At 36.3% G+C, this 16636-nt stretch overlaps 1 protein-coding gene across 6 annotated transcripts in view; it reads left to right on the forward strand.

Annotated features, from left to right (window-relative positions):
* Kiaa1109 (KIAA1109 ortholog) overlaps positions 1–16636 on the forward strand; it is a 191747-nt gene that overhangs the window by 18602 nt on the left and 156509 nt on the right. For all 6 annotated transcript variants that reach the window (XM_031376638.1, XM_031376640.1, XM_031376643.1 and 3 more), the window contains exons 8-15: positions 890–971; positions 1368–1561; positions 3532–3611; positions 5680–5830; positions 8510–8666; positions 9072–9150; positions 12058–12149; positions 13793–13910. In XM_031376638.1, the coding sequence (XP_031232498.1) occupies positions 890–971; positions 1368–1561; positions 3532–3611; positions 5680–5830; positions 8510–8666; positions 9072–9150; positions 12058–12149; positions 13793–13910 (953 nt within the window). The remainder of the gene's footprint in view (positions 1–889; positions 972–1367; positions 1562–3531; positions 3612–5679; positions 5831–8509; positions 8667–9071; positions 9151–12057; positions 12150–13792; positions 13911–16636) is intronic.

The raw sequence follows: 16636 nt of genomic DNA on the forward strand, positions 1-16636 counted from the left end.
TTTTTTTAAGGAAAGGAAATCTTGTTATTTGTAACACAATGCATATGATAAAACAAGCCAGGGCTAGAAAGGCAAATATAATATAACCTTGTTTACATATTGAGTTTAAAAATTCTTTTTTTGTTTTTACTCAGCTAGGTATGTAGACAAATGTGAATTCTAGATCAGCTAGTAGTGAGACCCTTTCTTTTTTTTCCTTTTTTTTTTTCCAAGACAGGGTTTCTCTGTGTAGCCCTGGCTGTCCTGGGACTCACTTTGTAGACCAAGCTGGCCTCGAACTCAGAAGTCCGCCTGCCTCTGCCTCCCAAGTGCTGGGATTAAAGGCGTGTGCCATCACCACCCAGCTGAGACCCTTTCTTAAAAGAATAAAAAATAAAAAGAAACTCCCAAAGAACTAATAAAATACTCTTTAAAAATAATTAGAGAATAGAAAGCCAACAACACAAGCTCCCTCCCCCGAGCCTTAAACTCAGAGAAATAGGGTAGGATTGTGGTTCCCAGGGGCCAGAAGTGATGAGGGCCACCCTGACTTACATCTGATGGCATATGTCATTACCTGGTTGCTATAGTACCTTAGTTGTGTTGTAAAGTGGGGTGGTGCAATAGGTGCCACAGTACAGTAATGATGTCATGCTCTACTCTAGAGTGTTCTTCTAGAAAGGTAGGTTTTCACTATAGCTTCAAAAATAAATGAAAAAGTGCATAGTAAGAGATACTTTTAGGGATAGTGCCATGTCTTTACATGATCATTCTTTTGTTTACTTGAATACTCTTTACATGTATTTAGAAAATGCAGCTGGTATTAGTGATGTATGAATGTGAAGCAGTTTAATTTTGTACTCTCAGGTGTTTAAGTTTTTCTTCATGTCAGTTTTTTTTTTCTCATCAGAGTTAAAGTAAAAACAGAATCTCAAGACCCTACATCTTCATGGAGATCACTTATTCCAGTCATTAAGGTCAATGTGAGCACAGTAAGTAAATTATGTTTGAGTTAATGTTTGGCAGATTAACACATAGAACTTATTTTTGCAAATCAAAGTCTGTGTAAGAAAAGAAATCAATTTTGTGTACATTTTTAGTTCCTATTTCTGTAACATGTGAATGAACTATTTTAACACCAGCTCTACATTTGGATGCTTATTAAACCTGAAGGGATATGTACACGTGTTTAAATTGCTCTAAACTTATCTCTAGATTTCTTTAAATACTGGTTTAAATAGATGATGATAATGATTTTAAATAATGATTTAAGGGGAATATACAGCTAAAATGGAATCATTTAGTTGTTGCTTAAAAAATGTTATTAGGTCAGCTAAGGAAAACAATGACTAGACTATGCTGGTATAATATCTCTTTTATGTTTTTAGGGACGTTTGGCCTTTGGGAATCATTATCAACCTCAGACTTTATGTATCAATTTTGATGATGCGTTCTTAACTTATACTACAAAACCACCTTCAAGTCATCTTGACCAATTCATGCACATTGTGAAAGGAAAGCTTGAAAATGTTCGAGTCATGCTTGTTCCTAGTCCAAGATATGTTGGCCTACAAAATGATGAGTAAGGAAACATCATGAAAATATTAACTTCTTCCTATTAATATAAGAATCCACTGGAGCCTCTAGCATCCTTCTCATTTCTATGGTAGAAGTTGTCACAGCAAGCACAAGGTTTTCTAGTTGTTAAAGTTTTTGTGTTAAGAAGTAATAGCTATAATTTTCAATGTATAATTTATTAGGATAATTTTTTTACTCTCTTTTGCTTACTTATTTTGGCTTAAATTAAGCTCTGATGTTGTTATGTTAGGATATGCCCATTCTGTCTACAGGGCTTAAATAAATGATAAAATGAAGAGATTAATTATAGTGGATTTAGTGAAAGTTGAAAATTGATTAAAGTTTTTTTTGGGAAAATTGGTTAGAGTGATCCAATTTTGAGACAACCATTTGATTTTTCTTTGAACTTTAAAGAGTTTTCCTGTCTGTATTCTACTGTTTCTCCCATGCTGAACTAGCTGTTTTAGTTAGAAGATAGGTTGCCTGAGAATGCACACCAGACCCACCAGTGTGGTGAGATGCTTGTGCGACAGGAATGGGCCAGGCCTGAGGAGACAGCCCCTCTGTAACTCCTGTCATACACCGGGTCGTTATTACCTCTGGGATGACGGTCCTCACTTGTCATATTTTTTCAGTCTCTTATTTTTTATGATGAGTACTCTGGCTAAAGTAGTGTAATTTTAAGTTTATACATGGAAAATTTCTATTGTGATGTTTCAGCTTTTTCTTTGTTATATCAGCAATGTAAATTTTTTTTAATGAAATTATGGAAAGCAAGTTTTAACTCTTGGTTGATAGGCTGCTAAAATAAAATCTCTAGGATCAGCTAGCATGGTAGAGAGGGTTCCCCTGTATGAGTTCTAGGTGACTATGTGTCTATTTTGCCTTACTCTTGGAGAACATAGACTTCATTAAAGATGTTCTGGAATTTCATAGATGACCTTTGTATTAATAGGTCAAGTGTACTGAACAGAACTGTAGATTTAAATAACTAGAGAGATAAAGAAGTATTCTCCTATTAATATTTTATATAACATTATTTAAAATTTTATTTTTCAAAAATGTAGATACTGGGTGCCCATGACTTTCATTTCAGCATGTAAGAGGAAGAGAGGTAGGCAGATAACGAGTTCAAGGTCAGATGTGGCTAGTGAGTCTCAGGTCTTAGGCTACATGAAATTATATTTAATAACAAAGCAAAACAAAACCACAAAGCCACCAGCTTGGCTTAACTTCTGTGGCGCTATTGTGCCTTTATCTTGTGGTATTTGGAAGAAAATTGTTGCATTCATATATGATGCTATCTAATGATTGAAAGATGAATTTTTATGTAGAAGACAATATTACGGGATATGGCAGAGAAGTTGTTAATTCTAAAGTTTGAGAGAAGGAAACTTAGAGAAGCATTCATGTCACATTTTAAGTTCAGGATAATTACTTTACATTTATTTTCTTAACCAGTGAAATACTCGTAGAGAAAAGTAATTAAATTGTTACAGATAAAAATTACAATTCTCTTGTTTCTAAGTGATTATAGTACATTTTGCTGGTTGATTAAATATTACTTAGGATTAAAATGATACTAATATAAATCACTTAAATTTTGACATAAAAGCAGAATTTGATTATTATATTTTAGTAATTATTGTTTTTAACCTCCATTTTAAATAAATTTATTTCATTCCAAACTTAAAGGGAGGTCTATAGGCCAGTTGTTTTTTTCCTAAACTAATTTACCAACAAAATTTCAGAGTCATTTTATCATTTAACCTGATATAAAATACAACTAGAGTGACTTGTTTTAGTGTTTGTCTGTGTGAAAGATGTTCTTTTTTTTTTTAAGATAGAACCTGTCATATGCTTCATAGTTTTTTTTTTTCCTTCTTTCTCTTCACTCTTACTTACTGTACGCTAGACTGCAGGGCATTTCGTAGTCTAAGATATATTTCATGTGCCTCACATTTGTTCCCATAGACCCCCAAGACTAATGGGAGAAGGATTTGTGGTGATGCAGTCAAATGATGTCGACATCTACTATTACATGGATGAGCCAGGTGTGTCCTCTTTAAAAGTGTGTCTTACAGGAATGTCTGTTTCATCTGTGCAGTAGTTGCCTACATATTTGAAATCTTCTGAAAGTTAGCATCAGTACATTGTAAATTTGATTATGAAAGTGTTAAATTTCTTTAAAAAAAGATGTCATGTCTTAAGAGTTGAGTTATTACATTACTATTTTATAAAATAATTCATTTCTATAGATATCTCAAAAATTGATGCAAGTAATTCTACAGAAAACCCTTAGGGAGTGTGGGGCTGGGTAGTTTGTCTTAGCTTAGAGGAGAAAATCATAATTGTTACACTTGAACTTTAAAATTTAAAAATTGAGACCTAGCTACTTTGAATGTTTGATCGATGGCTTCCATTTGATAAAAGTAGCTAATATTGGATTGTTTCAGCTCTTTTATCATGCTTCTGTTCTTTTTGCCACCAAGGGGTTTGTGTGGTCACAAACCCTGGGGATTTTCAGTATAGGACCAGGATTTTACTTGCCTTTTTATCATGACATTGCAGAAGCAGTGGTGCTCACAAGTCAGTGCCTTGCATTGGCAGTTCAACAGAAAATGCCAAGTCTCAAAAGAATTTCTAGATTAAAACAAACAGATTATCAATTTTTATCGCCCACTGAGCCGTAAGTAGAGTATACTTGCATGATAAATGGGAAGGGAAGTACACCTGGGAGACTGCTGTAAGCAGAGTGTTCCAGTGAGTTCAGAAAAAGCACTCACTTAGTTGACTCCTAAGTCTGTTTGCTTTTTTTCATGGAATGCTGATTTTACTTGGAAAAATAATTTATGACAAACCATGTAGATTTTCATGTGAAAATTAGAATTTTGCAAACTACTGTCTGACAGCATCTCAGTAATGAAACTGTTAGTATATTAGCATGTGGTTTTAGAAAAAGTCTTAACAGATTTGCCAATATGCATAAAAATGAACATAACTCAATGAGCCACTGTTTTTCAAATGACCAGTATATAATATTACAGAGTCATTCATGGATAAAAGATTCATTCAGAATACAAGAGTCAGCAGAAAGTTTTAACAGGAGAGAGTTTGAAAAATATGAGTAATGGGTTTTAGGGTCTACACTATATAATCTTTTGAAAGTTTCACTTGTTGAATTTTGCTCTAGTGTCAGAGAATGTTACCCAACCTCATATATATGAAAAGGCTATTGAAATGCGTCTTCCTTTTCTGTCTCCATGTGCAGCTAGATGGCTTCACATCTTTTAACAATAGATAGGCAGAAGCAGCTGTAACAACCTATCTGTTTTCTGTTTGGCTGCACATTGACTTATTGCTGTAAAGAGCTTTACAAACACTTCTCAACTGAATAGTTGTGGAAAATACAGTTTTGAGTTTTTTTCTTAAAATGAAAACTTCATTTAATTTTTATTAGTTATTTTTTTATATATATTTATACATACTTTTGTTACTGGCTTAGTCAGGGATTCTATTCCTGCACAAACATCATGACCAAGAAACAAGTTGGGGAGGAAAGGGTTTATTCAGCTTACACTTCCATGTTGCTGTTCATCACCAAAGGAAGTCAGGACTGGAACTCAAGCAGGTCAGGAAGCAGGAGCTGATGCAGAGGCCGTGGAGGGATGTTACTTACTGGCCTGCTTCCTCTGGCTTGCTCAGCTTGTTTTCTTATAGAACCCAAGACTTCCAGTCCAGGGATGGCACCACCCAAAAGGGGCCCTCCCCCCTTGATCACTGATTGAGAAAATGCCCCACAGCTGGATCTCGTTGAGGCATTTACTCAACTGAAGCTCCTTTCTCTGAACTCCAGCCTGTGCCAAGTTGACACACAAAACTAGCCAGTACAATTACTAAAGTTATTCTTTATGTAGGTAAATAGTAAGTTTATTATTTAAATAAAATCATGGACTTTTAATTCAAACATAATAAATTTGATATATAACATACAAACAAAACAAAACAGGAACCTCTTTGGGACTTAAAAATTTTAAGTGTAAGGTTTCCTGAGACTAAAACATTTGAACTGCTAATGTATGGTGGTTTTAACTAATTGCCTTTATATATTCTGGAATATAGGACTTGTTCCCGAAGAAACAGAAGAGAGTATAGAAGGAGAAATAAGCAGTGAAGATTGCAAATTACAAGACTTACCTCCATGCTGGGGACTAGATATCGTTTGTGGTAAAGGAACAGATTTTAATTATGGACCCTGGGCTGACAGGCAGAGGTACTTGAGTGATTATACTTCTAGTAGTCTTTCAAGTGCACTGAGGTCTTATTTTTATTGAATAATAGCTTAATATTTAAAACTATTTTTATTATTTTTTAAGTATGTGTATTCGTATGTGTCTGTGGGTGTATGCACATGAGCTCAGGTATCCAAAGAGGCCAGAGGATCTCCTGGAGCTGGAATTACAGTTAGTTTTGAGATGCTCTATCATGTTTTGAAAGAGTGGTGATATTTCTACTGATGGCTGTCTTAGTTAGGGTTTCCATTGCTATGCACAGACACCATGACCAAGGCAACTCTTATAAGGACAACATTTAATTGAGGCTGACTTACTGGTTCTGAGGTTCAGTCCATTATCATCATGGCAGGAAGCATGGCAGTGTCTAGGCAGGCCTGGTGCAGGAGGAGCTGAGAGTTCTATCTCTTGTTCTGAAGGCATACAGGAGAAGACTGGCATCCTCAGGCAGCTAGGAGGAAGCTCTTTAAAGCCCACACCCACAGTGGCACACTTCTTCCAACAAGGCCACAGTCCTAATAGTGTTGCAGCCCGGGCCAAGCTTATTCAAGTCACCACAGATGCATTGGTTCTTTTTATACGTTTTTAGTTTCAAAGAACTTCCTACCTTCTGTTGTTGGAATAATTACACACTTTGCCAAGTAATATTGTCTTTGTTCTTACTTTTTAAAAAGTGGCATTAGAAATGAAATCAGGACCCCACATGTGTTAGGCAAGTATTCTCATTATTTTCTTTTAATGTTCATATTTTAGGTATATTGAAGTAATGTGCCTCAGTAAATCAGTGTTAAACAGTTGTTCAAAAATGAAAAAAAATTGAAAACATTTGAAATATGCTATTATGATCACTAAGTTCTGTTAGATTATTTATTAAACTTGAACATCAGTGGAGCTTAGTAATTCAGATTAAAGAGCAATATTCCTCAAGTTGTTAGATTCTACTTTTCTTTTTATAGTAATTTTTTTAGGTTTATTGATGCTGCGGTCACCGTGCCATCTTTTGAAAATGAGAGGCTTCTATTAAGTAATGAGCTAAATCTATTTGGACTGTATTCAGAAATCTTAGGAGAACTTAAGTGGTTTTTTGTTTGTTTTGATTTTTTTTTGTAAATCTGTTGAATAATTCTATTAAAAATGAAATATTTTTGTATTTTAGTCAAATGTATGATTCTTAAATTATATTTACTTTTGCTATACTTAAAAATATTAGCACATATTTACTCAAAAGTACAAGTTAAAATTTTTATAATACAGTTTTTTTTAAGATATATCTATTATATATCCAGTGTTTTGCCTGTGTGTATGCCTGCAGGCCAGAAGAGGGCACTAAATCTCCTTATATTTGGTTGTGAGCCACCATGTGTTACTGGGAATTGAACTCTCGACCTCTGGAAGCAGACAGTGCTCTTTATCTCTAAGCCATCTCTTCAGCTCCAGTTTTTGAGTTTTGAGACAGGGTCTCTCTACATAGCCCTAGCTGTCCTAGCCCTCACTCTGTAGACCAGGGTGGCCTCAAAATTACAAAGATCCGCCGATCTCTTTTCCTCAGATTTTTCCTGGCATAAAAGGTTTGCATTACCACTCCTGGCATATATATTGACGTTAGAGACTGACTGATCTTTGTATTATTTAGAGAAATGGTACTGTAGTTGATGTGAGGTAAAACTATACTTTCACAACCTCCTCTAGCAGTTTTTCCCTTTGTTGAGAGAGAATCACAGTGCATTTTTTATTTAGGCTCAGAGCCATTCATGTTCATAAACCACAAGGTTTATTTTTCAGTGCGCTTTGTTCATGCGAGTAGTGTTTGCTTCCTTACTTTTGTGGAAAGATAGCTGTGTGAAGGGGGAAAGGTATTGCACATTTCTTAGGTCCTTTCATCTTTGTCAAGTGATACAGGGAGACATACACTAAGGCATACATACATACATACATCTAAATACTTGTTTACCTTTTAGAACATAATGTTCTATGTCCTTTGATTGATATTATGTTGATTAAAAGTGATTTCAGATAGTTGGAGTGGTAGTTTGGTGGTTAAGAGAACTGATTAGGCTGGCAGAGGACCTTGGTTTGATGACCAGCACCCACAGCTGTCTGTAACTCTGACGCCTGGAGTCTTACAACTTCTTTTGTCCTTCACACATGTTGCATGCATGTAGTGCACAGATATATGTACAGACAAAATACTCATACACATATAAAGTAAAAATAAAGGTTAAATTTGTTGAGTTATTTTGAAAATAATACAAAAACTCTTCCATGTGTACATGGTTACGTATTTTAACTTAATCCTCAGTGCCACTCCATGTCCTATCTTATAGACAAGGGAGTAGACCAGGTTTCCTCAGAAAGATTAGGTCACTTGCTCAGGGAAAAATGATGAATTAAGAACTCTTTCAGTTTCTTCTTGATAGTCTGCACAACTGATGTGCTTGCAGCATTTTTTACAACTCAAATACACTTAGATTGGACCCTGCTCATGTCTTACTCGGTAATATTATAATGTTAGGTGTTCAAAGCTCATTGATAAGATGTGGAAAAATAGTTTGTCAAATGAGATAGCATCGATAATGTAAGGTTAAAATATGACTTCGGACCCTTATCAGAGACAATTGTGTTTGACTAACACACTGTTTCTCTTTTTCCTTTCCATGTAGAGATTGTTTATGGAAGTTTTTCTTTCCCCCTGATTATCAAGTTCTGAAAGTTTCTGAGATTGCACAGCCTGGAAGACCAAGACAAATCCTTGCATTTGAACTCCGAATGAATATCATTGCAGATGCTACCATTGACTTGCTGTTCACCAAAAACAGGGTATTCATGATAAGACTGGAGAGAAGAATATTTAAAATCTGAAAATTACTTCTCAGAGTTTTTTTCTGGGTCATAATTCTATGCTTAGCTTCATTTCTATGGGCTCCCCATACCTCCTTAATTTTAACTTTTTGCTTTCATAATACTTTGTTAAGTGCAAAATAATGGAAAGAAATTAATATGGAAAGAAATCATAATAACAGTGGACTTTGAAGTTATCTTCTAGTTTCTCTATTTTGTTAAATTGCTTTAAGTATAATATTTGTATAAATTTGAATCTTAATTTTTATAGGTTTTTAGTAGTTCATATTAATAGCAATTATGTTTCTTTGATAATTTAAAAGTAAAATGATAGGACTATAAGAACAGTATATCTCATGTAAGTTAATCTTGTTTTTTTGGTAGGAAACAAATGCTGTGCATGTAAATGTAGGGGCTGGCTCATATCTAGAAATTAATATTCCGATGACAGTTGAAGAAAATGGTAAGCTTTCATTATTTTGCCTGAAAGTATTAGTGATATAGTTAATATGTTATTGTAGTTTGTTAGTCCTTCCAGAGTAACATTAGTAGTGTTTCATTTTTATTTTTTGTCTTTTAATTTAAATATAGTTAGTTTTTTACTGTTAAGTAAAAGAATATTTATGGGCTTCCATGTGATACTTGAATCCATGTATATAGACTTAGAATGTTCAAGTCAAAGTTAAAATATGTCTGTTTCTACATTTGTAACTTCTGTGTGGTAAAATTCATTTAAAATTTTGTTTAGCTTTGCATTTATTGAGACAGTGTCTCACTATGTAGCCCATGCTAACCAACGACTTGCTGTGTAACATAGGCTTGTCCCCAGCTTGAGACACTCTTGTCTCAGACTCCCAAGTGCTGTGATCACAGCTTGGTACCACCATGCTGACAGGCTTTCCTTGAGCTTTGAAAAACATACTTCATATTCTTATTATCTGAGGGTCAACCTGCACTTCTGTCTGTAATTCAGTAGTCCTTGTTTACTCACTCCCACTCTTCTTTCTCTTTATTCGCCCAAGCCTTGGATATCTACCATTCTGCTCTTAGCTTCTGTGAGATCAGTTTTTGTTATTGTTGTTGTTTGTTTTTGTTTTAATCTTAGGTTGCATGCTTTAGTGAGAGCATTAACAAGATCATGTCATTTTTGTGTTTTGCCTATTTCACTTAACAAAACGACTTTTCTTTTGAGCCATTTTGCTACAGATGATAGGACTTCATCTGTTTTTGTTTTAATTTAGCTAGCTTTCCATTTTATATATGTACCATATTTCTTGTCCCTTCATCAGTTATCTACTTAGTTTGTTTTTATGTCTTGGCTTTTATGAATGGTGATGCAGTGAATGTGGGCACTCAGGTGGGCTCCAGCCTTCTTATTTCATTGTCTTTGGAGATACACCCTGTAATGGAGTTGCTGGATAACGTGATGGTTCTATTTATAATTTTGGGGCATAGTTTTAATTTTTATGTACTTGTGGTTTAAACTATTATATAATTATTTGATATATAAACCCAACAATTTTCTACTTTTTAGGTGTTTTAATTCTGTATTTTTATTATATTGTGTTTATCTCTTCTAGGACTATACATAATTTGCTTAATATTTCCTAGTTAGACTATGGTACTCTAAGAATAGATGCTGTGCAGCTCATATTGAACTCAGCTCCTGGGATTTGAGCAGTAATTGGATGAATAACAGGCTTAAATGCTTGTTTGTTTATTTGTTTGTTTGTTTTTTGAGAGGAAAGAGTTTATTTCATCATATATCTTACAGTACATTGTATATGCACATACGTAAGGCAGGCAAAATAGTCATAAAATAAAATCTTTAAGTTGATAATTGTCTTAGTTAGGGTTTCTATTGCTATGATGAAACATGATGGCCAAAAATCAAGGTGGGGAGGAAAGGGTTTATTTGGCTTATACTTCATATTACTGATCATCATCAGAGGAAGTCACGACAAGAACTTAAACAGACAGGAACCTGGAGGCAGGAGCTGATGCAGAGGCCTTGGAAGGATGCTGTTTACTGTTTCTTTCCCCATGGCAGTAATGTACATAGTAAATGTCCTTGTGTCATTTTACAGTGCAAAGGATTGTGTAAATGTTGGGGCACTGAGATAAAGGTGCCACCTGAGGACTAAGAAATCAGTATCTCAGATAGCCATATAGTAGAAAGAGAGAACCAACTCTCATGGGTTATCCTCTAACCTCCACATAGACATCTACCCAACTGAATAAATGTAATAAAAACTGTTAAAAGGATTTGGTGGATTTAAGATAATTTTATGGACCTGCGACTCCAAATATACAGAAGCCTGAAATATTTTCGAATTCAGATGTTGGGGATGAAAAGGCAAGCCTACGTCAGGGTGCATGGAGACTAGCTATAAACCTTTAGAATAATAACATGTAGCTTATGTTCTTTGAAAAAGAAGCCAGTTAAAAAAGGAAGTGGCACTTTAAACTTCTGCTTATGCTGAGAATGGCTTATATTGATGTGAGACTGTCATTACAGGAGAAATAGATAATATTTGGCAACTCTCCTCATACAGGGAGTAGTTGAAAACATGATAAAACAGTGGTGGTGGCACACGCCTTTAGTCCCAGCACTTGGGAGGCAGAAACAGGTGGATTTCTGAGTTTGAGGCGAGCCTGGTCTACAGAGTGAGTTCCAGGACAGCCAGTCTCAAAACCCTGTCTTGAAAAACAAAAAACAAAGCAAAACAAAAAAACCCAACAAAACAGAAAACATGATAAAAAATATATATATACTTGAATCAGTGGATAAAGAAAATGTATAGGATTTGTGCTGATAGTTGAAAAGTTTTGTTTAGAAGTAAACATATACAACCAGTTCTCACATTCATAAACTTTGCATCCATAGACTCAAGCAATTGTTACGTGGAAATATTTATGAAAAGTTGCACTTGAACTATGTATTTTCCCTTATCATCCTCTAAACAATACTGTTCAATGGTTATTACATAGTGTAAGTAATGTGAGATAATTTGGTATATGTGGGAGATATATATAACAATTGGAGTACTTTGGTATTTCACATAAAGGTCTTGAACATCTATAGATTTTAGTTTAAGTGTGGCATCTTAGAATCATTGTATATGGATACTGAGAGGCCACTATGAGTTTGCTCGCAGAAGCAAACCAGACAGATACCATGTGGTGGTGATGTTTACTCATTGTTGTCTTATCTGAGAAAGATCCCTGAAGCTCCCTGTCACTGAAGTATACTTAAGCTGTTTTTCAAGGATTTAGTTTTTGAAGTGGTAGTAGGAGTTAGTTCGACTCCAACAATTTTAATTGTATACTTTTTATTCTGGCTCTTACATTTTATGTTTTTATTTATTAGGTTACACCCCTGCAATTAAAGGACAACTATTACATGTTGATGCTACTACCAGTATGCAATATCGTACCCTTTTAGAAGCAGAAATGTTAGCAGTAAGTCTAAATATATGATAAACATTTATTTAGTAGGTATAAATTTGGTTTTAATTTTCTAATGTAAAATTTCTAGAACTTATCTCTATATTCTTTTTGTTTGTTTGTTTTTTTGTGACAAGGTTTCTCTGTATATCCCTGGCTGTCCTGGAGCTCACTTTGTAGACCAGGCTGGCCTTGAACTCAGAAATCTGCCTGCCTCTGCCTCCCAAGTGCTGGGACTAAAGGCGTGCGCCACTACTGCCCAGCCTTATATTCTTATTTAAGAACTACCAAGGAGGCCGGGCGGTGGTGGCGTACGCCTTTAATCCCAGCACTTGAGAGGCAGAGACAGGCGGATTTCTGAGTTTGAGGCCAGCCTGGTCTACAAAGTGAGCTCCAGGACAGCCAAGGCTACACAGAGAAACCCTGTCTCGAAAAACCAAAAAAAAAAAAAAAAAAAAAAAAAAAAAAAAAAAAAAAAAACTACCAAGGAGGTACTCTGGTTATACCAAATTTGGGAAGACAGGTAGATTCCCATACTGTATACTGCCTTTGGCAATCCTTTATTGTTCTACTTCTAATATGTAGGAAGTGCTAGAAGGTCCTCAAACTTTTTAGGATGTAATTTTTAAATTTCATGTGTTTTTCCTAAATTGTAAGTAAAGTAATTTTTGATCACATGTTCTGGCCCTATTGGACTTCTCTCAGGGCTTAATTAATTTTATTCTGTGTCCTAAGTCAGTGACTAAGTTCAAAGGAAAAAAAAATCTTGATGGTACCCTGGACATTTCAAAGTGAACATTTCAGATTAGGTTCTCATTAATCTGTTACTTTAAAAAAAGGGCAACAACAGAAATGTACCCTATAGAATGATTGGTATTCACAGAAGATTCATTTATATAAGATGGTGTCCTAAGGTTCTTAATTACTTGTTTTAAGCCAACATCATATACATTAAGATGTATAAGATGAAAATTTCATAATTAGTAAGAATGCCCCCCCCCCACACACACTGATTACAATCTATAGCAGCATGCACAAATAGTCAAGTATGTTATTTTAGCCTCAGAGTCTCTGTGTAGTCTTTTCTGTTGTTGTGGGTTAAGTCAATGCCATTGTAGTTGAAGTAAAATCCAACTTATTTCTTGGAGTATAAGTAAAAAAAACATGTGGTCAGTATATGAATAATTCTATTATTACATAAAATATAATATTAAAATTATCAAATTCAATATTCATTATAGTTTGGCACTTGTTCGAATTTTCAAGCTCTTGCTGATAAACAGGACTATGTAAAGCAGTGCTGTTCCTAGCTTTTTCCTTTGCAGAAATGCCGAGGTCAGGTTGTATGACAGTTTATGCATGGTATTCCACCTTCCTTCCTTTAACAAAGGAAGGGACATGGGCTGTTTGCTGCATTAGCTGGTGTGTGTTACTGAAACTAGACAATGTTTCTCTCCCCTCAGAGAATTTTGACCACATCAAAGCTTAGCATTTCAAAGTTCTGGATATTGACCTTTTGCAGCAGTTTTAAAAGTCTCAAAGACACTTTCTGTTCATCTCAGTGGGAAAATAAGTTTTAATTACTCACTAGAGTGTGTGACTTCATTCCCAATGCTGTTAGCACTGTCACATTTTAAGCTCTAACATTTGTTTTGCAGTTCCATATCAATGCCAGCTACCCCAGAATTTGGAACATGCCACAGACATGGCAATGTGAATTGGAGGTTTATAAAGCCACATACCACTTTATCTTTGCACAGAAGAACTTCTTTACAGGTAATTTCTGGTAAATAGAGAGAGTAATTTATTGTGGTGAGCTTATTTACGTTCTGTAGGTTTTACTTTTACATTTAATATAGGAATGTGCTGATATGATGTGTGCTTTCCTCTTTTCCTGTAATTTTTCCATTTATTACTGTGTCATATATTATATCCCAAACTGCAGTTTCCCCTCCCTGTCCACCTCTCAGTCTATCCCTCTACTTCCCCTTCCCCCTGGATCCACACCCACCCCTTCACCTTTCCTCAAGAAAGAGCAGGCCTTCAAGGGACATCAACCAAATATAGCATAAAAATGTACCATAAGACCAGGCACGTATTCTAACATCAAGGCTAGATGAGGTAACCCTGTAAGAGGAAAGGCTTCCAAAGGCAGGCGAGAGTCAGAGACATCCCCTGCTTCACACTGTTAGGAATCCCACAGACACACCAAGCTACAGAAACATAACATCTATGCAGATCTCTGTGAGCCCATTTGAGTCCCAGTCTGTTGATTCTGTGGGCTTTGTTCTTGTGATGTCCTTGATTCTGTGGATCCTCCAGTCTTTTCCTCCCCATCTCAGGACTCCATAAGCTTTCCCTAAGTTTGGCTGTGGGACAGTGCATCTGCTCCCATCTGTTGATGGATGAAGTCTCTCTGGTTTCTCTGATGACAGTTATACTAGGCTCTGGTCCCAGCATATTCTGCAGGGATTGTAGGTTGGAGATTTTTGTGACTGGGTTGGTGTCCAGTTCTTTCCACTTTAAGCCTTACTTGGTTAGAGGGGACGGCCAGTTCAGGCTCCATGTTCCCCCATTACTAGGAATCTTTGCTAGTGTAGATTTCATGGTGTTTCCATTGCACTAAGTTTTTACCTTACTTCTGAAATGTTCCCCAGTTCTTTCCCAGTATTCTTTCCCTCAGTCCCCCGCTTCCCATCCTTCCTCTTCCCATCACCACTCACGCCCAGTGTATCCATGAAATTGATTCTATTTTCCCTTCCTAGGAGATCTTTACTCCTCCACTCTCCCCAAGCCCTTCCTGTTAATTACCCTTTCTGGGTCTGAGGACACTAGTATGGTTATCCTTTACAGCTGATATCCACTTACAAGTGAGCACCAACCATGCTTGTTTTTCACTCTGGATGTTTTTTTTCTAGTTTCATTCATTTGCCAGCAAATTTCATGATACCATTTTCTTTTAACAGCTGAGTAATACTCCATTGTATTAATGTCCCATTTTTTTTTTAACCCATTCTTTGGTTAAACATCTAAGTTGTTTCCAGTTTCTAGCCATTACAAATAAAGCTGCTGTGAACATAATTGATCAAAAGTATCTTAGTGGTATAGTGGGGCACCTTTTGGATATATGTTTAGGGGTGGTATGGCTAGTCCTTGAGATAGGTAAATTCCCAATTTCTGAAGAATGCTGTATTGATTTCTAGGGTGACTGTGTAAGTTAGCACTCCCACGGGCAATTCAGGAGTGCTCTCCTTGCTCCACATTCTTGCCAGCATGAGCTGTTGCTTGTGTTTTTGATCTTAGTCATTCTGACTGGCTAAAGATGTGGAATTTCAGAGTCATTTTGGTTTGTATTTCATTGATGGCTAAGGATGCTGAACATTTCTTTAAGTTTTTCTTAGCCCTTCGAGAATCCTCTGATGAGAATTCTGTTTATATCTGTACCCCATTTTTTAATTGGATTATTTGGTTTGTTGATGTCTAGTTTCTTGAGTTCTTTTTATATTTTAAATACTAGCACTGTATCAGATGTGGAGTTGGTGAAAATCTTTTCCATTCTGTAGGCTGCTGTTTAGCTAGATGAAATGCTTTCTTAATTTGTTTTAGGTTGAGAATATCTAAGGAAAGGGACTGGTTTTTATTGTCTTTAGTTTTTGTTTTTGTTTTTTTAACCTTATTTTAAATATTAAATTATTTTATTTATTTACCTTCCAAAAGTTGACCCCTTCATAGTCCCCCCTCCTTGAGTTTTTCCACCCCATCACTCCCCTCCCCCACCTTTGAGCAGGTGCTCCTCCACCCACCCCCACCTCACTCCCACCAGCACCCCCCTTCCCTGGGGCATCAAGTTTCCACAGGATTAAGCATATCCTCTCCCACTGAGGCTAGACAAGGCAGTCCTCTGCTACACATGTGCCCAGGTCCACAGACCAGCCCATGTATGTTTCTTGGGTTTTGGCTTAGTCTCTGGGAGCTCTGAGGGGTCCTAGTTAGTTGACACTGTTGCTCTTCCTATGCAGTTGCAATCTCCTTCAGCTCCTTCAGTCCTTCCTCTAACTGTTCCATAGGAGTCCTGATCTCAATCTAATGGTTGGCTGTGAGTATATGCATTTGTCTTGCTGGTAGATCCTCTCAGAGGACAGCCATGCCAGACTCCTGTCTGCATGTATAATATGGCTTCACTAATAGTGTCAGGATTTGGTGTGCACACATGGGATGGATCCCAAGTTGAGTGGGTCACTGGGTGACCTTTCTTTCAGTCTCTGCTTCATTTTTGTCCTTGCACTTCCTCTAGACAGAAACAATTTATAACAATTTTGAAGATTGGTGCATGGCTCCCTACCTCATCTGGGGCCATGTTTATCTACTAGAGGTGGTCTCTTTCAGTTCCACCTCCCCACTGTTGGGCATTTTGGCTAAGGTCGTCCCCATTGAGTTACATCCCAGGTCTCTGCAACTTTCTAGAGGTTCCTGATGCCCCCTACCCTCAACTGCTGCATATT

Source organism: Mastomys coucha, unplaced genomic scaffold (genome assembly GCF_008632895.1).
Source record: "Mastomys coucha isolate ucsf_1 unplaced genomic scaffold, UCSF_Mcou_1 pScaffold17, whole genome shotgun sequence".
Taxonomy (NCBI): Eukaryota; Metazoa; Chordata; class Mammalia; order Rodentia; family Muridae; genus Mastomys; species Mastomys coucha.